The sequence below is a fragment of the Bacillus rossius genome, chromosome 1 (assembly GCF_032445375.1).
Source record: "Bacillus rossius redtenbacheri isolate Brsri chromosome 1, Brsri_v3, whole genome shotgun sequence".
Lineage (NCBI taxonomy): Eukaryota > Metazoa > Arthropoda > Insecta > Phasmatodea > Bacillidae > Bacillus > Bacillus rossius.
In genome coordinates, this window is record NC_086330.1 from 226,987,240 (window position 1) to 227,012,400 (window position 25,161).

The following is a 25,161-nucleotide window of genomic DNA, read 5'->3' on the forward strand; positions in this document are numbered from 1 at the left end:
TAACTACTTTTTATATCGTCGTATTAATTCTTTAATTCATTCAAGTGTTATGTCAGCCATGTAGCTGCATCCTGGCGCACCGCGAAGCGGGGTTCTCCCACGCCGGCCGATTTCCCCTTCCCTCCTCCACGGCCCGCGGGCCTCGGCCCGCTAACGGGTGGAGGAGGGCAGTGGCGAACCAGACGCGAGAGCGAGTAGACTTGCGCTCTGTTCTGCTCTGCTCGGGAGATGCGTTTTCTCAGCACTGTGTTCGCAGTCAGTGATAATGTCACGGGACTGCCTCTGCAGCCGAACTGCTCTTCATCAGTATTCGTTATACCGCTGGTCTTTTCTCAGTTTTACGTATCTTTTCCGGACTGTAGCTGCATACATCATAGGCCGTGTACGTACCTTTTCGAACCGCCGAACCCTCTCGGTCAGTACATGTACTTACTGGACCTTTTTCCGCTTACGTGATGGGTCGCGTACGCGCTGTGTAACTATACGGAACTTTTGTAACCGGTACGATTCGCTACGGAGTTACCTTCTCTGTCGTTTCGGGTCGCATCTTGAGGACGAGACTTATTTCCGGGAGTCCAGGTCGCGGCAGGGAGGACGCTTGTTCCGCGATGTGCCGGCCAGGCTGCGGCAGGATTTCTTTACGGAATAAAAAGTGGCTCGTGAAAACGGACATCATCGCATTATCCTTGGAACTACCTACCGTTCCTCTTACCTATGTAACGTTCCCTCCAGGTCCCGTATTTTCCGGTCCCGGCCACGTTGGCCTGAACTCACTTCCTCACCAACGAGAGCTACATGGGCAAAACAGGACATTTTCGCAAACATGAAATTAGGGACCATAGGCCGAGAGATGTCAAAGGTAATATGTGTTAAACTTATATTAAAGCTTTGTGTACTCATGTAAAAATGTAAAATGCCCAAATACTGTACCCAGGTATGTACTGCACATGTGGTATCAGTGATGTATGTACTCTCCTAATGCCATATAGACTGGGCTATGCAGATCAGTTAGATCATATATTCTGATCAAATTCTTAATTTGACAGTGAGGTCTTTTTGCCTACTTATATCCCCCTCCCTTTCTCTGGAGATGCCTTTCTAGGTTTCACCCTAATTTTTTTTGGGAGAAAACTTCTGGATAGGGAGGAAACGATACTGCGGAGGTATCGATACTTTTACTCGATGCTGTATCGGGCGTAAAGTATCGATACCTACCAATATCGCATGAAAAGTATCGATACTTACTTGTATCGGACATATATGTTGTTTTTTCAAACAAAATCATAACAGCAGTTTAAATATTATGTTTATTAATGAATGCAAAAAACTAGACTAAGAAATAACTCTGCTTTAGATGTACTCCCTAAGAATAATAAATTGTCAAGGTGTTTTCCTGTTAAACAGTTTCTCGATGCATTGATTGTCATGCCAGTTTGGAAAACAATCTCTCGCAAGCTACAGAGGTTCCGACAATGTGCAGATACATTCGCGCCTGTCTGTATAGCGACCCGGACTCCCGGAAATAAGTCTCGTCCTCAAGATGCGACCCGAAACGACAGAGAGGGTAACCCCGTGGCTTATCGTACCGGTTACGAAAGTTCCATTTTGATACACAGCGCCTACGCGACCTGTCACGTAAGTGGAAGAGGTCCAGTAAATACACGTACTGACCAAGAGGGTTCGGCGGTTCAAAGAGGAACATACACGGCCTAAAACGTATGCAGCTATAGTCCCGCAAAGATAAGTAAAACTGTGAAAAGTCCAGCGGTATAACGAATACTGATGAAGAGCAGCTCGGCTGCAGAGGCAGTCCCGTGACGTTATCACTGACTGCGAACTCAGAGATAAGAAACGCGTCTCCCGAGCGGAGCGGAGCGCACGTCTACTCGCTCTCTCGTCTGGTTCGCCACTGCCCTCCTCCGCCCGCCAGCGAGCCGTGGCCCGCGGGCCGCGGAGGAAGGGAGGGGAAATCGGCCGGCGTGGGAGAGGCCCGCCTCGCGGTGCGCCAGGCTGCGAATACATGGCTGACATAACACTCGAATGAATTAAAGAACTATTACACGATATAAAAAGTAATTAGTTAATAAAATGCAAACACAAATGAACCAATTAATACATTACAGATTAAAGACGAAGTATTTACACAAGATTTATATACACTATTTCCAACATCCTGACGTCCGCTGACGTACCAGGGCGCACGCGGGTGCGTACCTGCTCGTAGCACTGCACTTACGTTTTACTAGCAATGCAAGAGAGGACGTTGATGATGCATAACGGCCTGAAGGAGCCGAGGCGACACTTGGGTCGACGTCATAGAAAAGAGAGGGAGGGATAGAAAGGCCACTCTCTGAATAACAGCTAGAACGCTATTTGCAGCGCTGTTGTGGCTGTGCACAGTACTAACCGTATAAACATTGGTGGAAGACTGATCTAAGTAGCTTTTTATGCTAAAACCACCTATTTCACAAGCTAGCTTTACTATTGAATTTGCAATCACATCTACAGCATCAAGAGGGTGGAGAGTTTTCAGCTTCTCGACGTTTATTCTCTGTATCCATTCATTGTATACCGTTTCTTCGTAAACTGGGTAGCGGTGTCTAACAGCAAATTTATCATCGCAACCAGGCACACAACATTTTCGTACACGTGGCGGCATTGTATTTTACTTAATACGTAATTTTATACTCAATTTAACAATCTTACCTCAATGAAAATATGACCACTAAATAAATTAATAAATAAACGCCAGATATTTTCCAGTTTTAACCTACGAAGCAATAAGCAAGTAGCACGCAAATAACCTAAAGTCCTAAACAAAAATACGAATGAAAAATTGCTGCCATTACAAATGAGCCTTGGCAACGAATCGTAAACAAACTTTGAGCAGTGAGCACACAAGCACTCTTACGGCCATGCACACAAACAAAATGTTGTTCAAGCATCTCTCTAATGAGTGCACATCCCGTGGTCGACGTCAATGTTTATACACTTTTTTATATATACCCAATCAATCATTTCGAATATATTTATAAGAGAAAAGTAATGTTATATGCCTACCTAGTATAAAAATAACCATTCAAATCAAGGGGCACAACAACTAAATTTCCAAAGGGGGGCAATATACCTTTTTATAAAGAATCATCTATCACCCCTATTGAAGCGGGTGGTCCGGGGGTCCCCCCCCCCCGGGAAAATTTGTATTTCAAGGTGGAAAATGGTGCTATTTAAGCAGTTTTATTATCTAAAAATTGATTACACATGCATTTCTCATTTGCCCCACTTCAAGGTTTCGGAAAAGGGGGGGGGGAACAAAATACCCTTGCCCCCCCCCCCTGTTGTTGCGTCCTTGATTCAAATGGACTAAGCTGTGAATTTATGTTGTTATTATAACACTTACAATTAAGTAGTAGGTAATATGAGTTTCTTTATCCAGAGCGTTATAATGTAATAATGAGTCATATAAGAAATTGTTGAGATGGACTACGATTTTATCCCATGAATTTACAATTAACAGTCATGCTCAATGCCACATGCTAAATATATCAACCTAAAATATTAGTAAAATATTGGATTATCAATGTTGTAATCCCAAAATTAAAATGTATTTAAAATGTTTTTACTAATTCTTTGTAAACTATTAAAGTCTATACCCTTTATTCTAGTATATTTTTGCCATCACATAGATGTATTTGGCTCACCGATATGTTTGATATGTCCCGTGGTATCCATGTAAGATAATATAAAATAGGTTATTGACGTCACACACCGACGACTTCTGCACAAATGCATCTCAAGAAACATAACTTCGAAAACGACTTTTAGCAGTTAGCAATATTGTATTGGCTGCTGGCTCAACCAAACATTGCACGATCTTTTCTAGACATTATAAATAATAACAAATGAATATAACTGTAAAAAAAGTATATTCAAAATTGCCAAAATACCAGTATCGCAAATAAGAAAATGTGGTAGGATCAAGTGCTGCAGCTAGAATGCACTGTGTAATGTGTCTCCCTTTTTCAGTGGCGTATTTAGATGGATGGCTTGGAGGCAGGTGCCCCCACCCCCCAGAATGGTAAAATATGCTTTGGATAATACAACTTCTGAAAAAATAAACAGGTATCATACTAAGTTCAGACTACCGATGCCCCACCCAGAAGTCAATCCTGTATAAGCTTTTGCCCATTTTATTGACGACTTTCCTATATTGTCCTTGTACTGTATTTGGTTGACGCCGACCGCCGGTGCTCCCTCTGGTTCGCACAGGCCGTTATGTCACAACAATACTTACTCTTAAGTGCGCCGAACACGCCCGAGCGTGATGTCCGCCGAGTGTGTGAAAGTGCGCCGCGACGAACATCAAAGCGACGTCAGCACCCGACCGGGTGTGGCAATGTGCCTAATTAATTATATAATTATTCTGTCAAATTAAAACAACTAAATTAATAACAATTTAAAAGAGGATTCATGTAAGGGAAATTATGTCTAACTGTCTTATAAGCATATATTGTGTAACTTGTCTTTAAGTCCAAAACTGGCCGGGTCGGTTTTCCCGCGTTCCACGCGTTTAGGCGCGAGGCCGCAGGGCGGTCTCGAACTCAGTTACCATCGGGAGCTCGAAGGGGTCGGGCGCTCCGCGAACGTCGGGCCATCAACTTTTGCGCTTCATCTCCATATCAGCAATAGTGTAAGTCTTTTAAAATCCTTTAACTAGCTCGGCGCCGACCCCACCCCAGTCGCACGATATTTCGCGCGACTCATAACTTATTAATTTTTATCCCGACAGGGAATTTTCACATATTTTACGTAATTCCATGTCCAGTTTAAGGACAGCGTATAGTGTTACGCAGTTTCGGCTTTATAGCCAACTAATTGTTATTACCGTATGCTCTTTGTAACGAGTGTTGAATGCTACTGACTAACTTTCGCCTTTTAATTTTCACCAGCTTAAACGTGTAATTTGTATTGTGTGATTTAACTGAATAACTTTCAATTCCAAGAGACTTTAACGTGTACGTCTCCAGCTGGCGTATCTACGTGATTTTAGAGACTTTAATATTTCGTCGCAGGCTAGATTGCAAACAATCCTGAACATAGGGATTTCTCTTCGTGTTTCCGTGTCAGCCTAAGTCGTAGCAACATAAGTTCCGTGACTATCCGCCAAATCTTTCATAGGGACGAGTACTCACCGTTTCAGCTTGTCGATATTACTTTGCAATCTATCCTGGTCGCGCGCGTCGTTTACGTTCAGAGATACGCGTGTCACAGCGGTCCGACAACGGACGCGGCCAGTACCGGGACCAATAAGTGTATCAATACTGAATAAAGTGCAGTGTCCTGTAACTCGTTTACCAATCATTTACAAGGCGTCCTGGGTGGCCTGAACAGCCCAGGTAGGTTCCGAACCACGACGCGCTCCTGCCTGCAGCCACGAGGCCGAACCCCCGTTAAAACCCCTAAGATCCTTTCCAACGCAAATATTTAATTAAAAACTTAAACAGGCAGCGGGAGTGGCGTCATGGTATTAGTTTGGTACCTAATGAAAATGTATTGTAGTATCACTATCTTGGAATACATTGTTTACAATTTAATGGTCATGACAAGAAATAATCACCATTTCAAAAGTACTTGATAAAAATAGAATAATACCTTTTAATTGGTACGAAGCTGTTGCTTTATTTAGTATTTTTGCCATAACAATTGTAGCAATGGTTGCCAAAGTCCGTTAAAAGGTATTGGAAACAGTTTCTAATCTCGTGCAGGGCACCATTTTTTGAAAAAAGTGCCGATTTTTTTTTGGTTTAATGGGGTATGGTTTGGTCTCGTTCAGGAAAATGGGGCTCGAAATAGTTTGTGAATGAATCCCAAGTCCATGATTTTTCGCCACCTACCCGAACGAATGTCTTGGAATACCACCGTATTAGATCATTCCGAAAATTACTCTTCTTTTCCTATTGATTATAAAGCGTACACTACTAACTTTTAGATATTTGATTTATATCGATACAATAATATATATCGAGTACCGACCGTGTCTTGTTTATAAAAATGGCAGACGGTGTTGTGGTGACAGAGACTTGGAAATCTCGGTACTGAATTTATGTGCAAAGAAATGATTTCTAATGACGTCCTCGAAAGAAAATCAATGTAACACATGGCTGTTTTTGAAAAGAAGGTGCATAGAAAAGTTTATTTGGATGACACTCAAGTATTGAAATGTATGTTTGAGAATGCGCAGAATATCCAGGGGCACACGGTACGTTTTATAAATTTCTGTAACAACGTATCTTTAGGATACTGTATTTTTGTTTCTCGCTGGCAATTTAAAATTTTGTGTTTTGGCGATTGGTGAAGGATGAATTATCTGAGCTGCCACATGATAAAAGGATTCTGGTAACTAATTAATATGACCTTTGTTAATGTAAACATGACCTACAGTTTTTTTTTATTATTTTAAATTTTTTGGCATTGGCCAATATTTTATGGGTTAAGCATTTTTGTTTTGTTTGTGGATGTGCTGTTTGTATGGCAGGCAGCCTGTAACTGAAGTTAATAGAAAATTTAAGGACACTATTTCCTGGAATAAAAAAAAAATTGTCAGCAAAGTATATCACACGGTATTAAATGTGTTATTATTGAAATAAAAGTTCATTCTGAAGGATAGCCTCCTTTTGAAATATCCTAACATGTTTTAGAAACATTTATTTTATTTATTTCCAAAATTCGTTCAACAGATTCTTAAAAGAATATAGAACATGTGAATAAAGTCAACAAAAATGAACAATACAAACAATCAAATTAATTAAATCATAATATCACATCAAATTAGTACTAATTAAAACAAAAATATTAAATACATCAATATACAAACAAATCATCATAAGTTATTATAAACATTATTATAATATTCATTTAATGTATAAAATGAATTTTCTAATAAATAGTTTTTGAGTAGAACTTTAAATAGTCTTGGGTTGCAATGGGAGATTGCTTTTAGTTTATGAGGGAGTGCATTGAAAAGTTTAATGCCAGAGTACAGTGCACCTTTTTGATACCTTGATGTATTATTACTTGGCACATGCAAGTCGGATTTATTTCTGGTGTCATAAGTGTGTATTGCACTGTTATTATCAAAACTATCATTATTTTTAACTACAAAATTAATTAATGAGTATATATACTGACACATCATAGTAAGTATCCTTAGATTCTTAAACAATGGTCTACAAGAATCATAGTGATTAACATTAGACATTATTCTAATAATTTTTTTTTGTAGTAAAAAAACATCATTAGCATAGGGTGATGATGCCCAAAAAATGATCCCATATGACATTACAGAATGAAAAAACGAAAAATATATTTGTTTTAAATAAAAAACAGATACAGTTCTAATAGAGGGCTTTGTGATACTTCAAGTAGTTTCCCATTTTTTTTATGAGATGTTAGGTTAGGGTATGTATTAGGGTGAATATTTGCAAAGTGACACATATAATGTCCCTAGGTGAATACTGTGCTTGTTATAAGTACTAAAACATTCTTCCAATTTTGATTTGTATTTGAAATCATGATTAATCTTATCATTAAATTTATTTTATAAGTACATTTTTTTAAATAAAAAATAATGTTTTTATGTCAAAATGTCAGTTCCGTGGCATGTCCCTTCTGCAAGTGGTTTTATTTAAATTCATCTTATTGTATATATATTCATGATACAAATTTACAAATTTTAGTCTGATTTTATAATATTTACAATTTTACAAACCATACTATAAAAAAAACCTGCATGTTTAATTTTTTTTTTCCTAATTAGTTAAATCTTGTCCCCAAGTGTTTTGTGTCAGTCCCATGGCTAATCATTTAGTTACAGTTATTAATAATATATGGCAGTTAAAAGCCATCTGCATATGCCCAGGCTTGTACCACAAATATTTGTTGGAAGTCATGTTGTTATTTCTCTTTCAGTGAGTACCTGTGTGTGTATGTTAGTGGTATTGTGTGTGGAATTTGTGTTGTAACCAACAAGGTGGTCAGTCCCAAGCTGGCTGTGAAATTTTTTTACGGAAAGATAACTTCACGGTTTTATTTATTTTACTTTCCAGGTAAGTACACCTACAGATGACCCAAGAATATCCTAGGTATTCCATTTCTCTGATTAACTGTGCCAATTTAACCTCAAATTTGTCAGTCCCGTGGTGTCAGTCCCGTGCCTAGCAAGATGACACGGAACTGACATATTTTCCATGGGACTGACATTTTCCATCAAAAATTCAATTAAAGCCACACTGGGTGGATAACATAACCTTAAATATAATGACAGATTAATTTGTTTTATTATGATGTGAGCATGATGTTTAAAATAATGCTTTATTTGTACATTTCAAGATTCTTATGTGGCAACAATGAGAACTATAAAATATAATGTAGGCTTTAATTGGCCTTTGATATATTTTAAGCTAAGATGATCTCAAACTTCTTTTAACATTTTTTTTTATCACATTGGCTACGTTATTCATTGTTTGACACAATTTTTTTTTGTTTGACACAATTTTTTTTTGTTTGTTTGGATATTTTATTTATTTATTTATTTATTTGATTTGTTACATGCCACACCAACAGCACAAGGCTCCAACGGTGGGCACAACATGTAAGACATGTAAAAAAACAAATACAGTAACAGAACAAAAATAAGAACAAAACAATAAATTATAAGAACAACAAATAGTAGGACAAAAACAAAGACAAGACAACATAACATACAAATATCCATATGAGTGCTTAACTTCTAAAAAGTACTTAAAATAACAAAAATGTTTCATGAGAGTAATAAATGTATAAGTACAGAACATATAATATTATGTAGATAAATACAGTTAGTATCCTTAGATTAATACATCTGGTATTAAATAATTTAGGTAATAACATTAGAGCATAAAGATAATTAATCTTTGGATGCCGAAAGAATAATATTTTTAACAAGTTTTTTCTCTCTGGTAGGTTGTAAGTGATTAACATACATATTAAAATTGTTAACAAGTCTATATATAATATCATTTGTATTTAAAAGTGTGCACAAAAAAGGTGGGTTACGGCTATTAAAAGAAGGAATTTTAATGCCAGTAACATCAAATATATGAGGACATATAAGATTACCATAATAACAATGGAAGACAAAAATGGCATCTAAGATCTTTCTTCTAGTTGATAATGAACCAAGGAGGGAATTTAAATCTATTTTATTGATGGTATTTAATTTTTTGTTAATATAGTCAGATACTTTAGATTGAATCCTGTCAAGCTTTTCAATATCAGTGTTATTGATGCTATTCCATATAATAGAACCATATTCAAGTTTTGATCTTATTAGAGCTGTATAGAGGGAGAGAATAGAGTCAATATTGGAGGTGTTAAAGGTGATAAATTTAATTAGACCAAGTATTTTGTTAGATACCGAGATAATGTTTTCAATGTGAAGATGAAAAAATAGTTTTTGATCCAGTAAAATTCCTAGGTCTTTGACATGTTGAGATTTTTTAATAGGTGAGTTATCAAGTTTGTATTCATATTGCAACGGGTAGGTTTATTATTTCTTTGTCACCTGCATAATAATGAATATGAGTTTTCCAAGTTTGGTGTCATTTGCTATGTATTTTCGAAGGTTTGTGCCACATCTTTGTACATCAGACAGTCAATTTGACTTGATTTTCTTTTAAATTCATAAAAGAAAAGGTTTTTTTTGCTTGTTCTTGTTGCATAGAAGTAATTAAATGTAATATGTTAGCATATAATTTAGTAAACAACTACTTTGGAGACATTGAGCCATTACTGTCTATATTTTCAAAGTTAGATGTCAGTCCCGTGCCAACCTGTCAGTCCCATGGCTCAGTATTTTTGTTTTTAATTTAAGAAAACCAAGGAAATCAATATTATGTTGGTTACTTCAAGCTACAAAATGATCAGTTTTATCTTTCCACAATAAATGCATAAAAAAACTATTTTTTAATTTTTTTTATCTCGGACAAATGCAAGTCTCAAATGTGTCACTTTGCAAATATTCACCCATTACAAATACTGTGATGTAAGAATATTTATGGGGTTAGGTTAGCTACTTTAAAATACCTTAAAATAGTAGGGCTAGATAATCAGGTTGGGTAAGGTACGTTAAAAATACTTTAAAATAATTAGGTGATTATGTTAGCTACTTTAAAATAATGCCAAGTTGTTGGGAGTACTTTACAATGAGATTCCATAATAATATCGGTGTTACCAATATTGGGGTGCTGACATTTTTACCACCCCTACATTCTCTTGGGATGAACGTACCAATATGGTGGTTTTGTGTGAGGAACAATCACACATTAAATAATATTCTTACGTTACAGCTTTTCTGTTAATAAAATTACAAAACTATGTTTTCAAACACTAAATACTTTACATTCTTTTAATGATTCATGCAATGGGGAATTTAGATTTAATGCAGTTTTTGTAATGGCATATGTCCAAAAAACTGCATTTAACTAAATACTTTCATCTATGTACCCTGAAAACAGCATATCTAAATTCCTACTGGTTTCTGAGAAATCAAAGATTATACCTAGTTAACATTACATTATATTGTGTTGATGCAGCCGTCACCATTTTTTTAAAAGTTTTTATTCATGGAGAATCACAGGATTGCCAAACCTAACATTTACAACAGTCCATTCCGAGGCCGCATTCATGCATGTTCGTAATAATATTACAAAATTGTGACATTTTGAGAATGATCATTTAAATTACGTCAGCTCCATTAAAAATACTTTGAAATATAGTGGACGGTTGGTTAGGTTAGTATAACTACATTAAATCATGTAAAATATTTTAAATGGTTCACCCAAGGTTACGGAAGATCGCTGCTTACACAAGCAACTTCAGTAGCATATATTACAGGATAAAAATGCACATGAAAGATGTCTACATTGTCTTTTATAGACTTGCGTAATGGAGAAAATAGAGAACAGTCAAGCTTTGTTAAAAATACTTCAAAAGAAAGAAAACACTAATTAGGTTAGCAAAATACTCTGAATTCGTGTGAATGTTTGGTTAAGTCAGGATAGCTACATCTTAAATTGGTAATTCCTAAGCAACTATTAAAAATACTGTAAAATATTTTACAGTGTTTTTAATGTAGCTAACCTAACCTAATTGACCATTCTCAATATTTGACTAAAGTTCTTCAAAACATACGCTCACAGACTCACATGGGAAAGCAAAACATGGCTATGACTGCATCAATGCACAGGTATTGTAATGTAACCTATAAACTGTGATTGCTCAAAAACCAAACAGAATTTAGAAACACTATTTTTAGGGTAGATTGAGGAACGTCTTTAGTTTTGATAAAAGTATTTTTGGAATTTTATTATTTTATTTATATAAAAGCTGTTGCACAAGAATTTAATCCATGTTTGTTCTTCACAAAATACATTTCTTTATGAAACTAACTTTTAGGTATCTAATAATGTACTACAGCCCTACCCATTCTAGTATAAAACACGATACCATTCATGTAATTTCTACAATATTCAAATTGTGTACTTCATTCCCTCCTGGTTTAGTATATTTTACGAATCCACATTTTTTTGATTTAATAGTTTATTTTTTTACTATGATTACTACTTATCAGGTATTGTAAAGTATACAATAGCCCTACCTATTCTAGCATAGATCACGATACTGAAACTGAAAATATTTTCTGTACTGTAATTTAATTTCCTCAAACATATTTTTTGTTAAACAAGCATGTTAATTTTCCCCGTCCAACACACACTGTTCTCACGTTTGTATTGTAAGAACATATGAGTGTCATAATTTCTTCATCACCCTCTTGTTGATGACTACGTCGATATTGTTACTATATTACGATGAAAAGTTATGAAATTTTTGTAATGTAGCTGAACCATCCTCTCCCAATCCTTTTGCTTTGTTTCAATTTCTTCAACAAGTGCAATTCAACCTCATGTAGGAAAACAAAATATTTTTACCTGACATAAGAAATTTTATTATTTACCTAAAGTAAAAAAAAAATATTGAACTTAACATTGGGAGCTACTCACATGAGTTTGGACAAACATTTATTAACATAGAAGTGAGCAGTGCATGCAAGCAGGCGTAGGACGAGTGGAGACATTTATCGCAGGAAAGTCGGGCATAATCTTCGGTTAACAGTACTTCTGAAGTGCGGGTGTGTGCGTGTGTTTGCGCAGCTGTGCTTGCTTCGAGCCGGGACTGTACTTGAGGAGTCACTATCTCCAGACAGTTGGGCTACGGGTGACTTCATATCTCTCCATACAGCCAGGCATCATGTAATTGATTTGAGGAGTGCGGGAGCGCTTGTGTGTGGTTGGCCGGACTCTTAATCTGACTGGGACAAGTGGTGCATGGCTGAGCCTGAAACACAACTGGTATCTCAGAGTAAAAGAGAGGGATATAGAAAAAAACATTGTTTTACGAGCAATCCCCATGGACACGAAACAGTGTGGTTTGAACCTGTGTGTTCGGTGTTGCTGACTGCGGCAAGTAGATTTTCTCACAGGAGTTTTCTTGTGTAAGTGACACAAGTGATGTGGCCCAATCATGAATGAGTCACTGCCGGTCGGTTTAGCTGTGACAAGAGTCAGTGTTTGCAGGTCCTGGGGTTGCGAGGGTTTTGTGCGGGAAACACAAAAGTCCATAAAAAGCTTAACTACTCAACTCTTGCAATGCGCAACACCTATGGAGTGAACTTAGTGCGTGTAACTATACTTCCGGTGCGATGCTTGCAGGGTTGCATCTATCTGGACAGTAAAGGTGAAGGAGGGAAGAGTATCTGTGACTCTGCCATTAGCACTGCCACGAGCATTGGCCTGGGCGGTAATAAATGTACCACTTCAAGACAGCGGCACATAATGACCCAGTAGAATTCCTGTGTTGAGTGCCAGGCGAAACTGAAGTGCTACGGAATACCCCAGGAGTGGATCGACAGAGTAGTTGCTTGCTTGGATCAGACAGGGTTTGGTGGCTGGGCCAGGGGTATGGCGAGTCATGGGAAGCTCTCGCCAAACACCTAGACACAATGCAGGACCAGCTGTCATCCACCATTGGAGAGCCCAGCTATGTGGGCAGGTACAGGCCCCACATGAGCTTTTTAAAATGTTCATTTTAAAGAAGCTACAGCTCTTTGGTAGACTGTATCCAGACAAAGCACCCAGCAAAGTGCTTGAGGCCGTCATCAAACTTATGCTTCTCAACATGCATGCTCATATAAAATGTGCACTGCTCCAGGACATAGTAGAATTTGTGCAGTACGCAGTTACAGTGTAAGGCAACTGTATGCCTTCAGTCAAGGCTCTTCAGGCTCAATAGGGCTTTCTGTAATGAATACAGCCTCAGAGAACTGCTATGATACTCTACCAGTTGCTACCTGCTGGTTACCGTCGTGAAGAGGCTTTGCCTTGGTCTTCCAACTCTGGAGTACCTAGCCACCGGGAGGCAGCTGATGGGAGGCAACCAGAGCGACGTCGGGGAGTGGACTCCTGCAGAAAGCAGAACCATATCCTGCAGATTCTGCTCAGGCGAGCAGTTCCACTGGCACAAGTAGTGCCCTTGCAACTGCAATCAGCCGTCGGGAAACAGACGATAGGGGGAAGAGGTGGGCCACGGCCTCCCTTCCCTTAATCTTCCCTTAATCACCCTGCGATCGACCTGTGAGCTAGGAAGTCTAGTTATTCTGCAAAACTTTTGCCCCTCACTAAACTTGCTGATACATTGTCATTGACCCAGTCAAACAGGGACTTTTCCAGTTTTTGCCTAGGACAAGTTATCAGGGGAGACAATGATCTTATCCGCCTCCCAGTGGTTGAGAATGGTCACCATGTGGCTGCACTGGTAGACACAGCAGCTTCCCACTCATTTGTCAGCTGAACTGGTTGAAGACTCAAATATGACAAGGACAAATGGTACTCTGCATCTCGCAGCACAAGGTAGATTAGGATAAACCGAGGGTACAACAACCATACAGGTGGAGGTACGAGCTGTTCAGATGTCAACACATGCTCTGTTAGTGCGTGATTTGTGGGATCATGGTTGTGCGAGCAGGATGTGATTTTGGAGGAACAACAAAGACACATCTATTCAGGCACCCAGGGATACCGGACAGTGTATGCACTGGACAATCCTGACACTATTTCATACCCAGAATTGGTTTTGGATAAGCTTGATCATGCTGTACCTAAACACTACCAGCATGCAATGCAGGTCATTTTGAACCAACACAAGGGGGTATTTGCTGTAGCAGTACTGCTTAAACGTACTAATGTGTTTAAGCATCCCATTCCAACAGTTATTGAATCCACATTTTCTGTGCTACCAAGAGGATACAGACCTCGTCAGCAATCCATTATCAGGGAATAAGTGACTGAGATGTTGCAGGAGGGAGTTAAAGAGCCCAGTGAAAGCTAATGTATTGCACGGGTTGTGATTGTTTCAAAACAGTATGGTTTGCCATGGTTCTGTGTGAACTTCTAGCCTTTAAACAGGATCGCCATCCCTGTTCTCCCTTGACTCATGGCTGAGTTGAAACAGGCATATATCTTCTCAACTTTTGTTCTAAGGTAGAGATACTGGAAGATTCCCATCAAGCCAGAACACCTCCACAAGGCAGCTTTCACATTTCCAGATGACCGAAAGTTTTAGTTTCGTGCCATGCCATTCAGGCTTCAAGATGTCCCAGCCACATTTCATATGCTGATGACGTGTGTAATTGATGGTTATGTGGGAGTATTTGCTGCAGCATACGTGGATTATATTGTTGTGAGGTCAAACTTATGGGAGGAGCACCTTCACCATGTCTCTTTAGTTCTGAAAAGATTGACATTGCATGGCCTCACTTGCGCTTCTCGAAAATGCCATGCAAGGAAACAAAAACTTAAGTTTCTGGGACACCTTGTAAACTAAGAAGGTATCCTACCTGCGCATGACCAACTGCGGACACTTCAAAACTTGGCCAGTGCCATGTACATGTAAACAGTTGCAGAAATTTCTAGAAACTGCAAACTGGCTCCGGGACTATGTGCCAAATTTTTCGCTAGTGGCTGCACCACTAACTGCTCTGCTCGCAATGCAAAATGCACTGTTGACATTTTGATGCACAGCAAGTCTTCGACAACCTTCTGTGTCTATTTGCACAGTGCCATACACTGGCAAGAATGGAATCAACACGCAAGGTGTTACTCTAAACAAACACCAGTATGGAGAATGTCGGTGAAGTTCTTTACCAGATGGATGACAATGGTGAGCATCGTATCCTTGGCTATGATATGTCAAGTTTGGAGCAGCAGAACAATGCTAATATTGCAACGAACAGTATTGCTTGGCCGTGGTTTGGGCAATATGGCGATATTGGCATTATCTGGAGGGATGTTAATTTACGCTTCAAACAGATAAGTGCCTGTAATGGCTCCTTTTATGCAAGAGGAAAAGACATAATTTACATGGTGGGCTCTATTTTTGCAGGCCTACAGGTGGACGATGTAGTTGCTGATCTGCTTCCAGCGACTCCTATGCAGACTTATTGCAAGTATCTAATGTTGGCGCAAGTGGCTGCAGACTCTCCTGGGCATTTACTTCAGGGACAATCAATGCGCTGAATACTGCCATCTTACCGGCCCAGTCTAGAACAGCTGATGCCAGAGAGCGTCGAGAGGCTTATGCCAACATGGTATCAACACGTTCCAGGTGATCAGGGACTTTCAGGCCACCTTCCGACCAACGGTGTGGAGTGGCGTACTTCTGTGCCCCAGGAGATGCAGCAGGCAGTCCTTCAGCTAGCACATAATGACACCCTGGCAGCCACCTGGAGAAGTGGAAGCAAGGCACGCCATAGCAGTGCACTTACACTGGCCAGGTATCAGACGGGATGTGGAGACCTGTGTGCTCCAGTGCCTTCTGTGCCAGAGAGTCAAAACTAGGCATCCGGATGGTGTAGAGCAGCAGCAACTCAGACGGCCAGAACGGCCATTTGAGGACGTAGCACTGGACATCATCGACCTCTCCCCTCAATCAACACTAGGAAAGTGATTTATTCTTGAAGAGACTGTCCGGTTCACGTGGTGGGTGGCCTATCCAATGTCAAATCTCCAGGTAGGCACTATTGGACACATGCTGGAAGATGAATTCTTTTCATGGTACGACTACCCAACTGTGCTTTAGACTGACAATGGCCAGCAGTTTGCAGGAGTTAGGTGGCGACATAGGTGGGATGAGTGGATAGTAAAACACCACATCACACACTCCCTTGTAGGGGTGTGCGAATACTCGAAATTGCAAATATTCGTGTGAATCAAATATTTGATTCGATTCACATTCAAAACCAAATTAGGTATTTGAAATTTTCAAATATTCGAAAGTTTTCGAATGTATTAATACAGTAGAATCCCGCTGATTCGACCCCCCACTGATGTGTCCATTCCGTTTATACAACCGTATTTTGAGAAACCGTGAAAAATTTGAGCAGAGAAAGTCGAAAATTTGAGTAAAATCGGCTGAAAAACAAGTCTGTTACACTTTGTTGGGCGCTATGTGTTTACGTTTATCTTGGCGAGAGCTGTACTGTAAGCAGGCAGGCATACAAAAGATGGCTAAAAATAGATACCACCCCTCTAGACTGTCCACGCGGCAGTGTCTAGCCGAGCTCGGCGCGTCCACTTGCACGAAAAGCAGTCTCAGCTGTCATGTTATCTTACCCGCCCCCATAAAAAGTCGCTATGGTAGCTTCTGCGAGAGCATAAGAAACTCGTCCGGCCAGGCTGGCGGTAGCGGCGGCTTGACGTCATACGTGACGTGACATGACGCGACGCGACGCGACGCTTACCTCTCCCATACCCTGCTAATTCTTCAAGGCTCATCCCTCCCAGAGCCACAAACCATGTATAAACACCCGCCCTCCCCTCTTTTCCAACTAACATTTCTACACATTCCCTCCCTTATTTCAACCTTCTGCGTGAGAAACTGTCAGCATCCTCGTTCCCACCCACACCGCCTGCGACAAAAGCCAGGTTGTATAGTCCATTCTCGGTAAAATAAATATTTTTATGGGCTTATACGACTGTCCTTCGCCGTTAATAAATACTTTATAAGTTTAAGTTATTATGATACAATTTGTTTATTCGTCACACAGCAGTTTCTGCTGAAAAATCACTAATACCTCAAATTTTATTGAATAGAAAAATTTAGCAGATAATTGCTTGAGCTGTCAAAATAAACATCGCTGACGGCAAGGGTGGGAGCGCATCCTGTCGGTCTGTCGCTGTGATTATCTACTCCAAAAACATGTCGCAGCATTTCAGGATAGCATTGTTCTTATATCTTTCGTTTATGGCCGAATGTTTTCTACCCGATCCACACAAGTTCCTTCGCCACGTTTTGAACGAAAATAACCACCAGCCGGCTAGCATAGCCGAACTCGCGTGACGCGAATTCACTTAGCGCGAGTATTTATGGGAACCCATTGTTCGGCATATGCGAGTCCGAGGTGTAATATGAATTTAAAAAGTTGTCTTTTTTACACCATAGACTATTTGAATATGTAATCTATGCGAACAAAGGCAATTTTTTATGTATTTGGATATATTTAGGGTGAGGGGGGGGGGGGGGGTGTGGTAAAAATTGGCCCGTATTCTCTATTGCGACCATTCCGTTTATAAGTCCTTTTTCCGGAAACCGTGAGAGGTCGCATCAGCGGGATTCTACTGTATATTACTTTTTTTTTTACAAAACGTGTGATACAATAATATGTCGAACCTCAAGAAATCATTTTCCGAGAGACTTAATGGAAGAAAAAAAAAACTGTAAGCGGACTTTTACTTACATAAAATTTTAGGTTAGGTAAATGGGCATACTGAGAACAATTAAAGCCAATGTAGCATGAAAATTATCATAAATGCTTACGATTTTACTGCAAACTTTACGTGATTTGTAGCATAATTAATTTATTATACCTTAGCACAAATTTCGGGCGAGCCATGTTTGTGCCATATAAAAATGTAAAACTATTTGAAACAATGCCAGCGCATCAGCTTTCACCTTCAAAAACTAATGCACACATACTCTTTGGTCACCATTCTATTAATTTTACTAATACAAATCTAGAGAATTTTTTTTAACGATAGAAAAGTAAATACAGCGGCCATCATGGCTACAGCAAAAAAGAAAACGTGTCCATTTGTGTTGATGGCCAGCAGAGCGGCCCATGGCCAGAGAATTGTGTTGCTAGAATTGCTCCAGCGTAATCGCTTTTTAAACTACCGAGAATGTTACGTAAATAATTAGATGAAATTAAAAAGACAAGATAAACAAAATTCATTAAAAATTATTTTGCCTTGACACGTTTGATTCCAAAAGACTCTTGAGTACGGAATATTGACCATGCTTACGAGCAGTTGTAATAAACAACCCTTCAATATATTGATTGGTAATCGCTTGACTATTTACTGCCGAGAATAAAACTGATACATCGAAGATCTGTTTACTTTCATAAACTTTTTTTTTTTTTTTTTAATTTTCAGAAGATGAAGTGAAGTTCAGAACGTTGTTTTTCTGCTTCTGGGAACATTGTCACTTCCAAGAGGCAATGCCTGGATCCAGAACATGTAAAGGAATTGGTCTTTTTGCACTGCAATTTACGTAATGTTGATGGCAAGGTGTAGGCTTGGCTTTTTATGAAGACATTTCTATATCACTGATTGTGTTTTATTACTAAACCATTAGAAGACACATAAAAATTTACATGTTACTTGAGTAATAAAAATGTATATAAAGCTAAAGCACATTACTCTTTTAAACAACAATTTATAATATTACAAATTTTGACTGTAATTATTCAGATTTATACCTAGAACTTAATTAGAAAATATTCGCAAATTATTCGCTATTCGCAAATATTTGCAATTATTTGATTCACATTGAAAAAGTCACATTCGAACAGCCCTACTCCCTTGCCAACCCAACTGAATGTCACAACCAGGAACTAAAGGCACAACTCAGGCTATGAGCGTTAGATAATCACACCACCTGAGATTCACATCTTCCTGCAGCCCTTTTCTGTCTTAGGTGCTGAACTAATACGGCAACCGGGTTCAGTCCAGGGTCAACAGTTGCCTCTAGCGATGTCTACCAGAGGTTGGATCAGCAACAGAAAATACCCTTGACTTGCAGACTGCACAAAAAGACACACACAGGGAAGCATGTCACAATCCGGCAGCATACCTGGCTGACCACACCCCTATTTCCTGCCGGCCACCACCAATGTTGGCCATTGGGGAGATGGTATTTGTGTGAGAATACCCCCTCGGTCGGCCGAAACAGCTTCTTTTCTGGGATTGGTGCCTTGCTAGAGCAGCCCACACACTATTGTGCTAGAGCAGCCCACACACTATTGTATGCTGAATTGGAGAAACATCTTGCTGGTGTGTGTTGACAATCTTTGTACGGTCAAAATACACAGGGACGACCTGTGCCTTTTTCGGGAGGAGCCTCTAACATAGGTACATGTCCTATTGCCTCAGATGTCAGCTTTAGTGGCAGAGAACAATGAGACTGCAGTCCCACACACACACCACCTTCTGCAGACTGGCCGATTGTGTCCGACCCTAGTGACCCTCTCACGGACTGGGCTATCCCACCCACGGTCCAGAGCTCTGACGTGGTACTAAGTATCACAGCATTAAGCCCAGATGAACACCCAGAGCAGGAGTCATCTCATTAGCCCGATTTTCGAGGATTGCTATTAGTGCCACTGGCAGCAGCGAAGTGGGAGTCCGAGGTCCCAGGACTAGCCACCGTCAGTGAGAGGTCTGAGAGTCAGATTCCTGGGGTATGATGAGGAAATGAGCGAGGATGCAGACTATTCTGGATTCAGAGGCTGGCCTCTGGATTTGTCTGTCAGAATCTACTGTATTTACCTGCAGAAGGGTAGCCCCTTTGAATGGGTCGCACCCTTAATTTTGTGCAAAAAATCTAACATTTCATCATAAGGGTTGCCCTCGAATGTGAGTAGCACCATATAACTGTCTCTAGCTGAACACAAGGGAAGTCTTTATAGTCTGTATTTCACACCGTTGCACTATTTAACAAAAAATACAAAGAAAAAGATTGGCTTTTTTTTATACCCATGTTTCCTTTCCCTTCTTCTCCAAGAGAGAAAAGACCTCAGACCATTTCCTTGTCAATTTTTTATCAGTGTCTTCAATAAAATGAAGAATGCCCTTTACAGCAGTTTTGTCATGAATGCAATGTTGCAGTAGAAAACGTAGGAAATCTCATGCAAATAGAATGGATACAGTTGCGTCAGAAAAACCTCTCGAGATAGATGTGATAATTGTGTACGGTGCCAGTTCACAACGGCGAGAGAGGGAGGCAGAACCATAAACACTGTTGTGTGGTCACACTCACTCAAACACACACGCATGCACTCCCTTACCCTCCTTCTCTCTCTCTCTCTCTCTCTCTCTCTCTCTGGCTGATTTATTTTTAGATTCCCTCTCTTGCCAATCGCCACAGCCCGGCTGCAGACAGACACGTCACATGCTGGTGCGGGCTGGGTAGTTGCACGACAGGCGGCAGAACTTAGCTTAACAGCACATTTCATGATGCTTTACACTCAAGGCTGAGCTATTTTTATCAAACAATTTATATTTACTTGTGACATTTATTAAAAACTACACAAGCTAGTTATTTAAGCATATAGTCAACCACAACAGTGCAATGTTAATTTTTTTTGACCAATATGGAAATTTTCACACATGGTTCACAGTGCCTTTTACTAAACAAAAAATTGGCTTAAAAACTGTGACCGATACGTGGATAAATACGGTACCTTCCGTATGCAAGTGGAAGTACTACATACGGCCAAGCACAAGGCGCTCCATCAGAGCCCTAGACTGCACCTCCTCCCTGGATTAGAACAACTTAATTGGTGAAGACAGCAGTACTGTCAGGGCAGAGCTGCGAGAGGAGCCACTTCAAGGGGAGCCACCTCCCCGTTACAACCTGAGACCTAGACCAGGACACCAACCCAGCTGTGGCATTTGTCTGGTTCTTGTGGAGGGGAGTGCTGTGTAAGCACAGTGTAAAAGTGCCCTACCCGGTCTTCTGGGACTAAGTACATCTCCCTATCCAGTGGTTTGACACTGTGTCATGAATGCCCCTAAGACCGTGGACCGGCGCCTACGCTATCAGCTGCCAGGAATGGTAATGATACCTGTCAGTCAGTGCAGCGAGCATGCGCAGCAGCCAATGGACTTCAAGCTTATCTTTTGGCTGCATGCACATCGGAACGTTCTGATGCCCCGGTAAGGAACTGTAGCCCTAGAGACACCCTTAGACATCCGTGCTCTCTGCGCTCCTGTCATAGCACCCAGAACATTGCTTTGAATCTGGGGCACGTCAACCCTGTTAGAAAACTAAAAATATTTATTTTAATGATTATCATAGTAATTGTTCTAAAACCATGTAATAATACTTGTTACTAGCTAGTGTAATTATATGTTAAATATTAAGAAAAAAAATAGTTATCTTATTTTTTTTTACCATAATTTTATGATTAAATAATAGGTACTAAACACTTTCAGCTATTTCTGAAAGATTGCAATAATATTTGCCAAAACTCTACAACAAATTCTTGAATGGCACAGTTGTCTTAAAAATGCCTCATTTAGCTGTACATGCCTTGCTAACAAACAGTTTTTAATTAAATCTAACAATAATTGGTGTATCACAATTGCTACAAATGTTGTGTAAATGTGATATATAAATGTCAATATTGGATGGATTATTTTTATTTAGTCAAACATGAGACAGAAATCTTCCACAGATAGTTTTGCTATCTCTCGTACAATTTTACCCCTTAATTTTGAAGAATGATTTAATTTTGCACATTGACTAATGTGGTTTTTTGTATCAGATTTGCCTCCTGGACCCTACCTAACCGAACCTAACCTAAAAAACTGTTTAAATGGTGAACTACATGTCAGTGATAAGAAAATGCCTTGTGGAATGTTTAAAACTTTTTAATGGAAAAGTTATTCTGCTTGAAAATTACTATATAGGCTTATATCAAGTTTATGTGTTGTAAAAATTTGGCTGACTAATGCTTTTAAAGAACATTTCTGGAAAATATAGATATTGGTAGGTCTTATGAAAAAATAATTCCTAAAATAGTTTTTAGATCTACTAATGTTGCTTAAACTGTCCCAAACCATTATCTTTAGTGTATGAGGATTTAGAGTTATCACCCAGGCCTAAAATTACCTAGTAATCACAGAAAAATACAGAATCGTGTAAGTTAAAGATACCTATCAAATTTAAAAACAGGAACACCAGGAAAATATATTCAACTTGTAAAAAACTAATTCATGCAGTAAACTAAACATGCTGTTCCTGTATTTCTAGCCCTGTTAAAATTATATTACTTGATTTTTTTTTCTGTCTTAATTGTGATGTTTCGCAGTCTCAGGTTATTAGTTAGTGTTATGTTCTTGCATTTACTTGCCTACTCAGTAACGCTTACAAATGCCCTCTGGCATTGAATTGGTTTAAGGTAACATCTAATACACACACGTGGCCGAACAGAGTATTTTGCCTTAGGTGATCAAAGTTCTGGCGTGTAAAATAAAATAAAAAATTGACTCGGTGTACCTTTTGGAGGAGGCCCCAGGGCTCGAAGAGAAAGGTTTGAGAATTTATGACAGCACAGCACCATAAGGATAGAGGCAAAAAAAAGTTGAAGTTTTAGGATGCTTGGCGCATGCCACCTCAGTCAATGTTTATTGAGGACTGGGAAATGGCTATTCCTTACGGCACTTATTTGGTAACATTGCACCATTAAGCTTATTTAATATTTGTACCTTAGGTGTAAAAAGAACACTCTGCGTACATTATCATATACTTTAAATTAAACTGCATTTCATAGATTAGCACATACCCTTATTTAAAACAAAACAATATAAACTCAAAGAAATGACAAAGGCATTTTGTTCAAAGAAATGACAATTCCATTTTTTTTAAAACGTTTATAAAATTATTTTCAAACAAAGACACTATCACCTTAACCAAATGGATTTATTGTAAAAAAATAGCCATAATATTGTACATAAGATTTTACTTGGTATAATTTTTCATTGTTAAAATGCACTGTGTATAGTTTCAATTATTGTGTATAATACATTCACGATATATTTATATACATATGCAAATATTTATCACTCCAATCACTGCTTATTAAAATACTTTTTATTTACACATCAACTACAACTACTGCTAATTGCATTTCCATTTCCTAGGATGTGTGAGCGGCAAGTCTGCTGTCTCCGACAGACTGTGCAGATATGCTCACAGATATAATGGAGGGGAGGTCGTTAGGGCATGTAGTGGGAAGAGGTATAGAGTACGGAGGCATTCACTCCCTGTTGCGGACTAACAGGGCGTTAGTGCATCATCCTGCACCAAGCCCAGTTCACTAGAACAGCAGTGTGTTTAGAACAAACATCACTATGTTGTATGTTGCAAAGGTAAAATGCTTTAATGTACTTACTATAACATGAGAAATACAATTACAAGTCCAACATCATATCCACACTTGGCTTTAAAAATGGTTGTAAAGCAGTTGTAAAAATGTATGTAGCAACCAACAATATTACAAAAATAACTTATACTTATACTTACCAGTTTTGGGTATGATTCAGGGTTTAGTCCAACTGAACTTCCTTATTTATACTTAGTGATTGTCCGATTTTCTTTTTGAGGTTGTCTGTAGATCACGAAAAAGGTCCTGAAATAATCAGTAACTGTACTGAAAGTTACAAAACTTTAGTTTCTGGCAGGTTTTTGCAAACTTGAAATTTTTTTTGTTGCCTCACTTCAGTTCATGGTTGCCAATAAAATATAAAAAGTTAGGGACTGCCAACATAAATCATTATGTTAAATATTCTGTGAAAACATTTTACCTTTCCAACATAAAAACCAGCATACTCCTGTGAATAGTAGAGTTATTTCGTATTATGTTAAATTTTGCTTATTTTATATACACACACACACACACACACACACACACACACACACAGATATCAGTGCTTGCAGAACAGACCTGGACCGGACTCCCACCAGAGTTTGCCTCATAAAAATAACAATTCTAACATTAATTAAGGTTAATAGTTGAAAGCTTATATGATAGGTAAACATGGTGTAGCTGCTCGCAGGAGTACGTGATTCGTGTGCAGCGGGGGCCAGGGCCAGAGAAGTGCAGTAGAAATGTTGCTAGCAAGGGTGGTGTCGCTGCTTGCAGTAGTACGTGATTCACATGCAGCGGGGCCAGGGCCAGAGAAATGCAGTAGAAATGTTGCTAGCAAGGGTGGTGTAACTGCTTGCAGGAGTACGTGATTTGTCTGCAGCGGGGGCCAGGGCCAGAGAAGTGCAGTAGAAATGTTGCTAGCAAGGGTGGTGTAACTGCTTGCAGGAGTACGTGATTCACATGTAGCGGGGCCAGGGCCAGAGAAGTGCAGTAGAAATGTTGCTAGCAAGGGTGGTGTCGCTGCTTGCAGGAGTACGTGATTCGTGTGCAGCGAGGGCCAGGGCCAGAGAAGTGCAGTAGAAATGTTGCTAGCAAGGGTGGTGTAACTGCTTGCAGGAGTACGTGATTCACATGTAGCGGGGCCAGGGCCAGAGAAGTGCAGTAGAAATGTTGCTAGCAAGGGTGGTGTCGCTGCTTGCAGGAGTACGTGATTCGTGTGCAGCGGGGGCCAGGGCCAGAGAAGTGCTGGCGAGTGTGCAAGCGCTACAATGACTTTGTGTGCCTCCACAACGCTCTGCAGGCATCGGGCCTCGCCCTGCCGCTGCCTCCCAAGAGGCTCATCGGCAACATGGACCGCGAGTTCGTAGCCGAGAGGAGGATCTCGCTCGAGGTACTGCATTTCCCAAATCTTATACAGGTGTATGTAAAAGTAAATTCAATTATAAATCCATTAAATAATTTTTGTCTTGAGTAAAAATCATTTTCAGGAAAAGAAAAAGAATATTATTTTACTGTATCAGTGTTCAGTTTCCACTAGTTGGCTTTCACAGATAATGTGTGTGGAACAGCGCAGATGT

At 39.5% G+C, this 25,161-nt stretch overlaps 1 protein-coding gene across 5 annotated transcripts in view; it reads left to right on the forward strand.

Moving 5' to 3' along the window:
- Window positions 1–6,023: 6,023 nt before the first annotated feature.
- LOC134527337 (PX domain-containing protein kinase-like protein) overlaps window positions 6,024–25,161 on the forward strand; it is a 160,837-nt gene continuing 141,699 nt past the window's right edge. For 3 of the 5 annotated variants that reach the window (XR_010074166.1, XM_063359922.1, XM_063359923.1), the window contains exons 1-2: window positions 6,053–6,259; window positions 24,786–24,974. Coding sequence is in view for 4 of the 5 variants with exons in the window: in XM_063359922.1 (XP_063215992.1) it covers window positions 6,158–6,259; window positions 24,786–24,974 (291 nt within the window). In the remaining variant the exon portion in view is untranslated. Of the gene's footprint in view, window positions 6,260–24,785; window positions 24,975–25,161 lie in introns of all 5 variants that reach the window. The other 2 variants (XM_063359921.1, XM_063359924.1) reach the window with 2 other exon arrangements.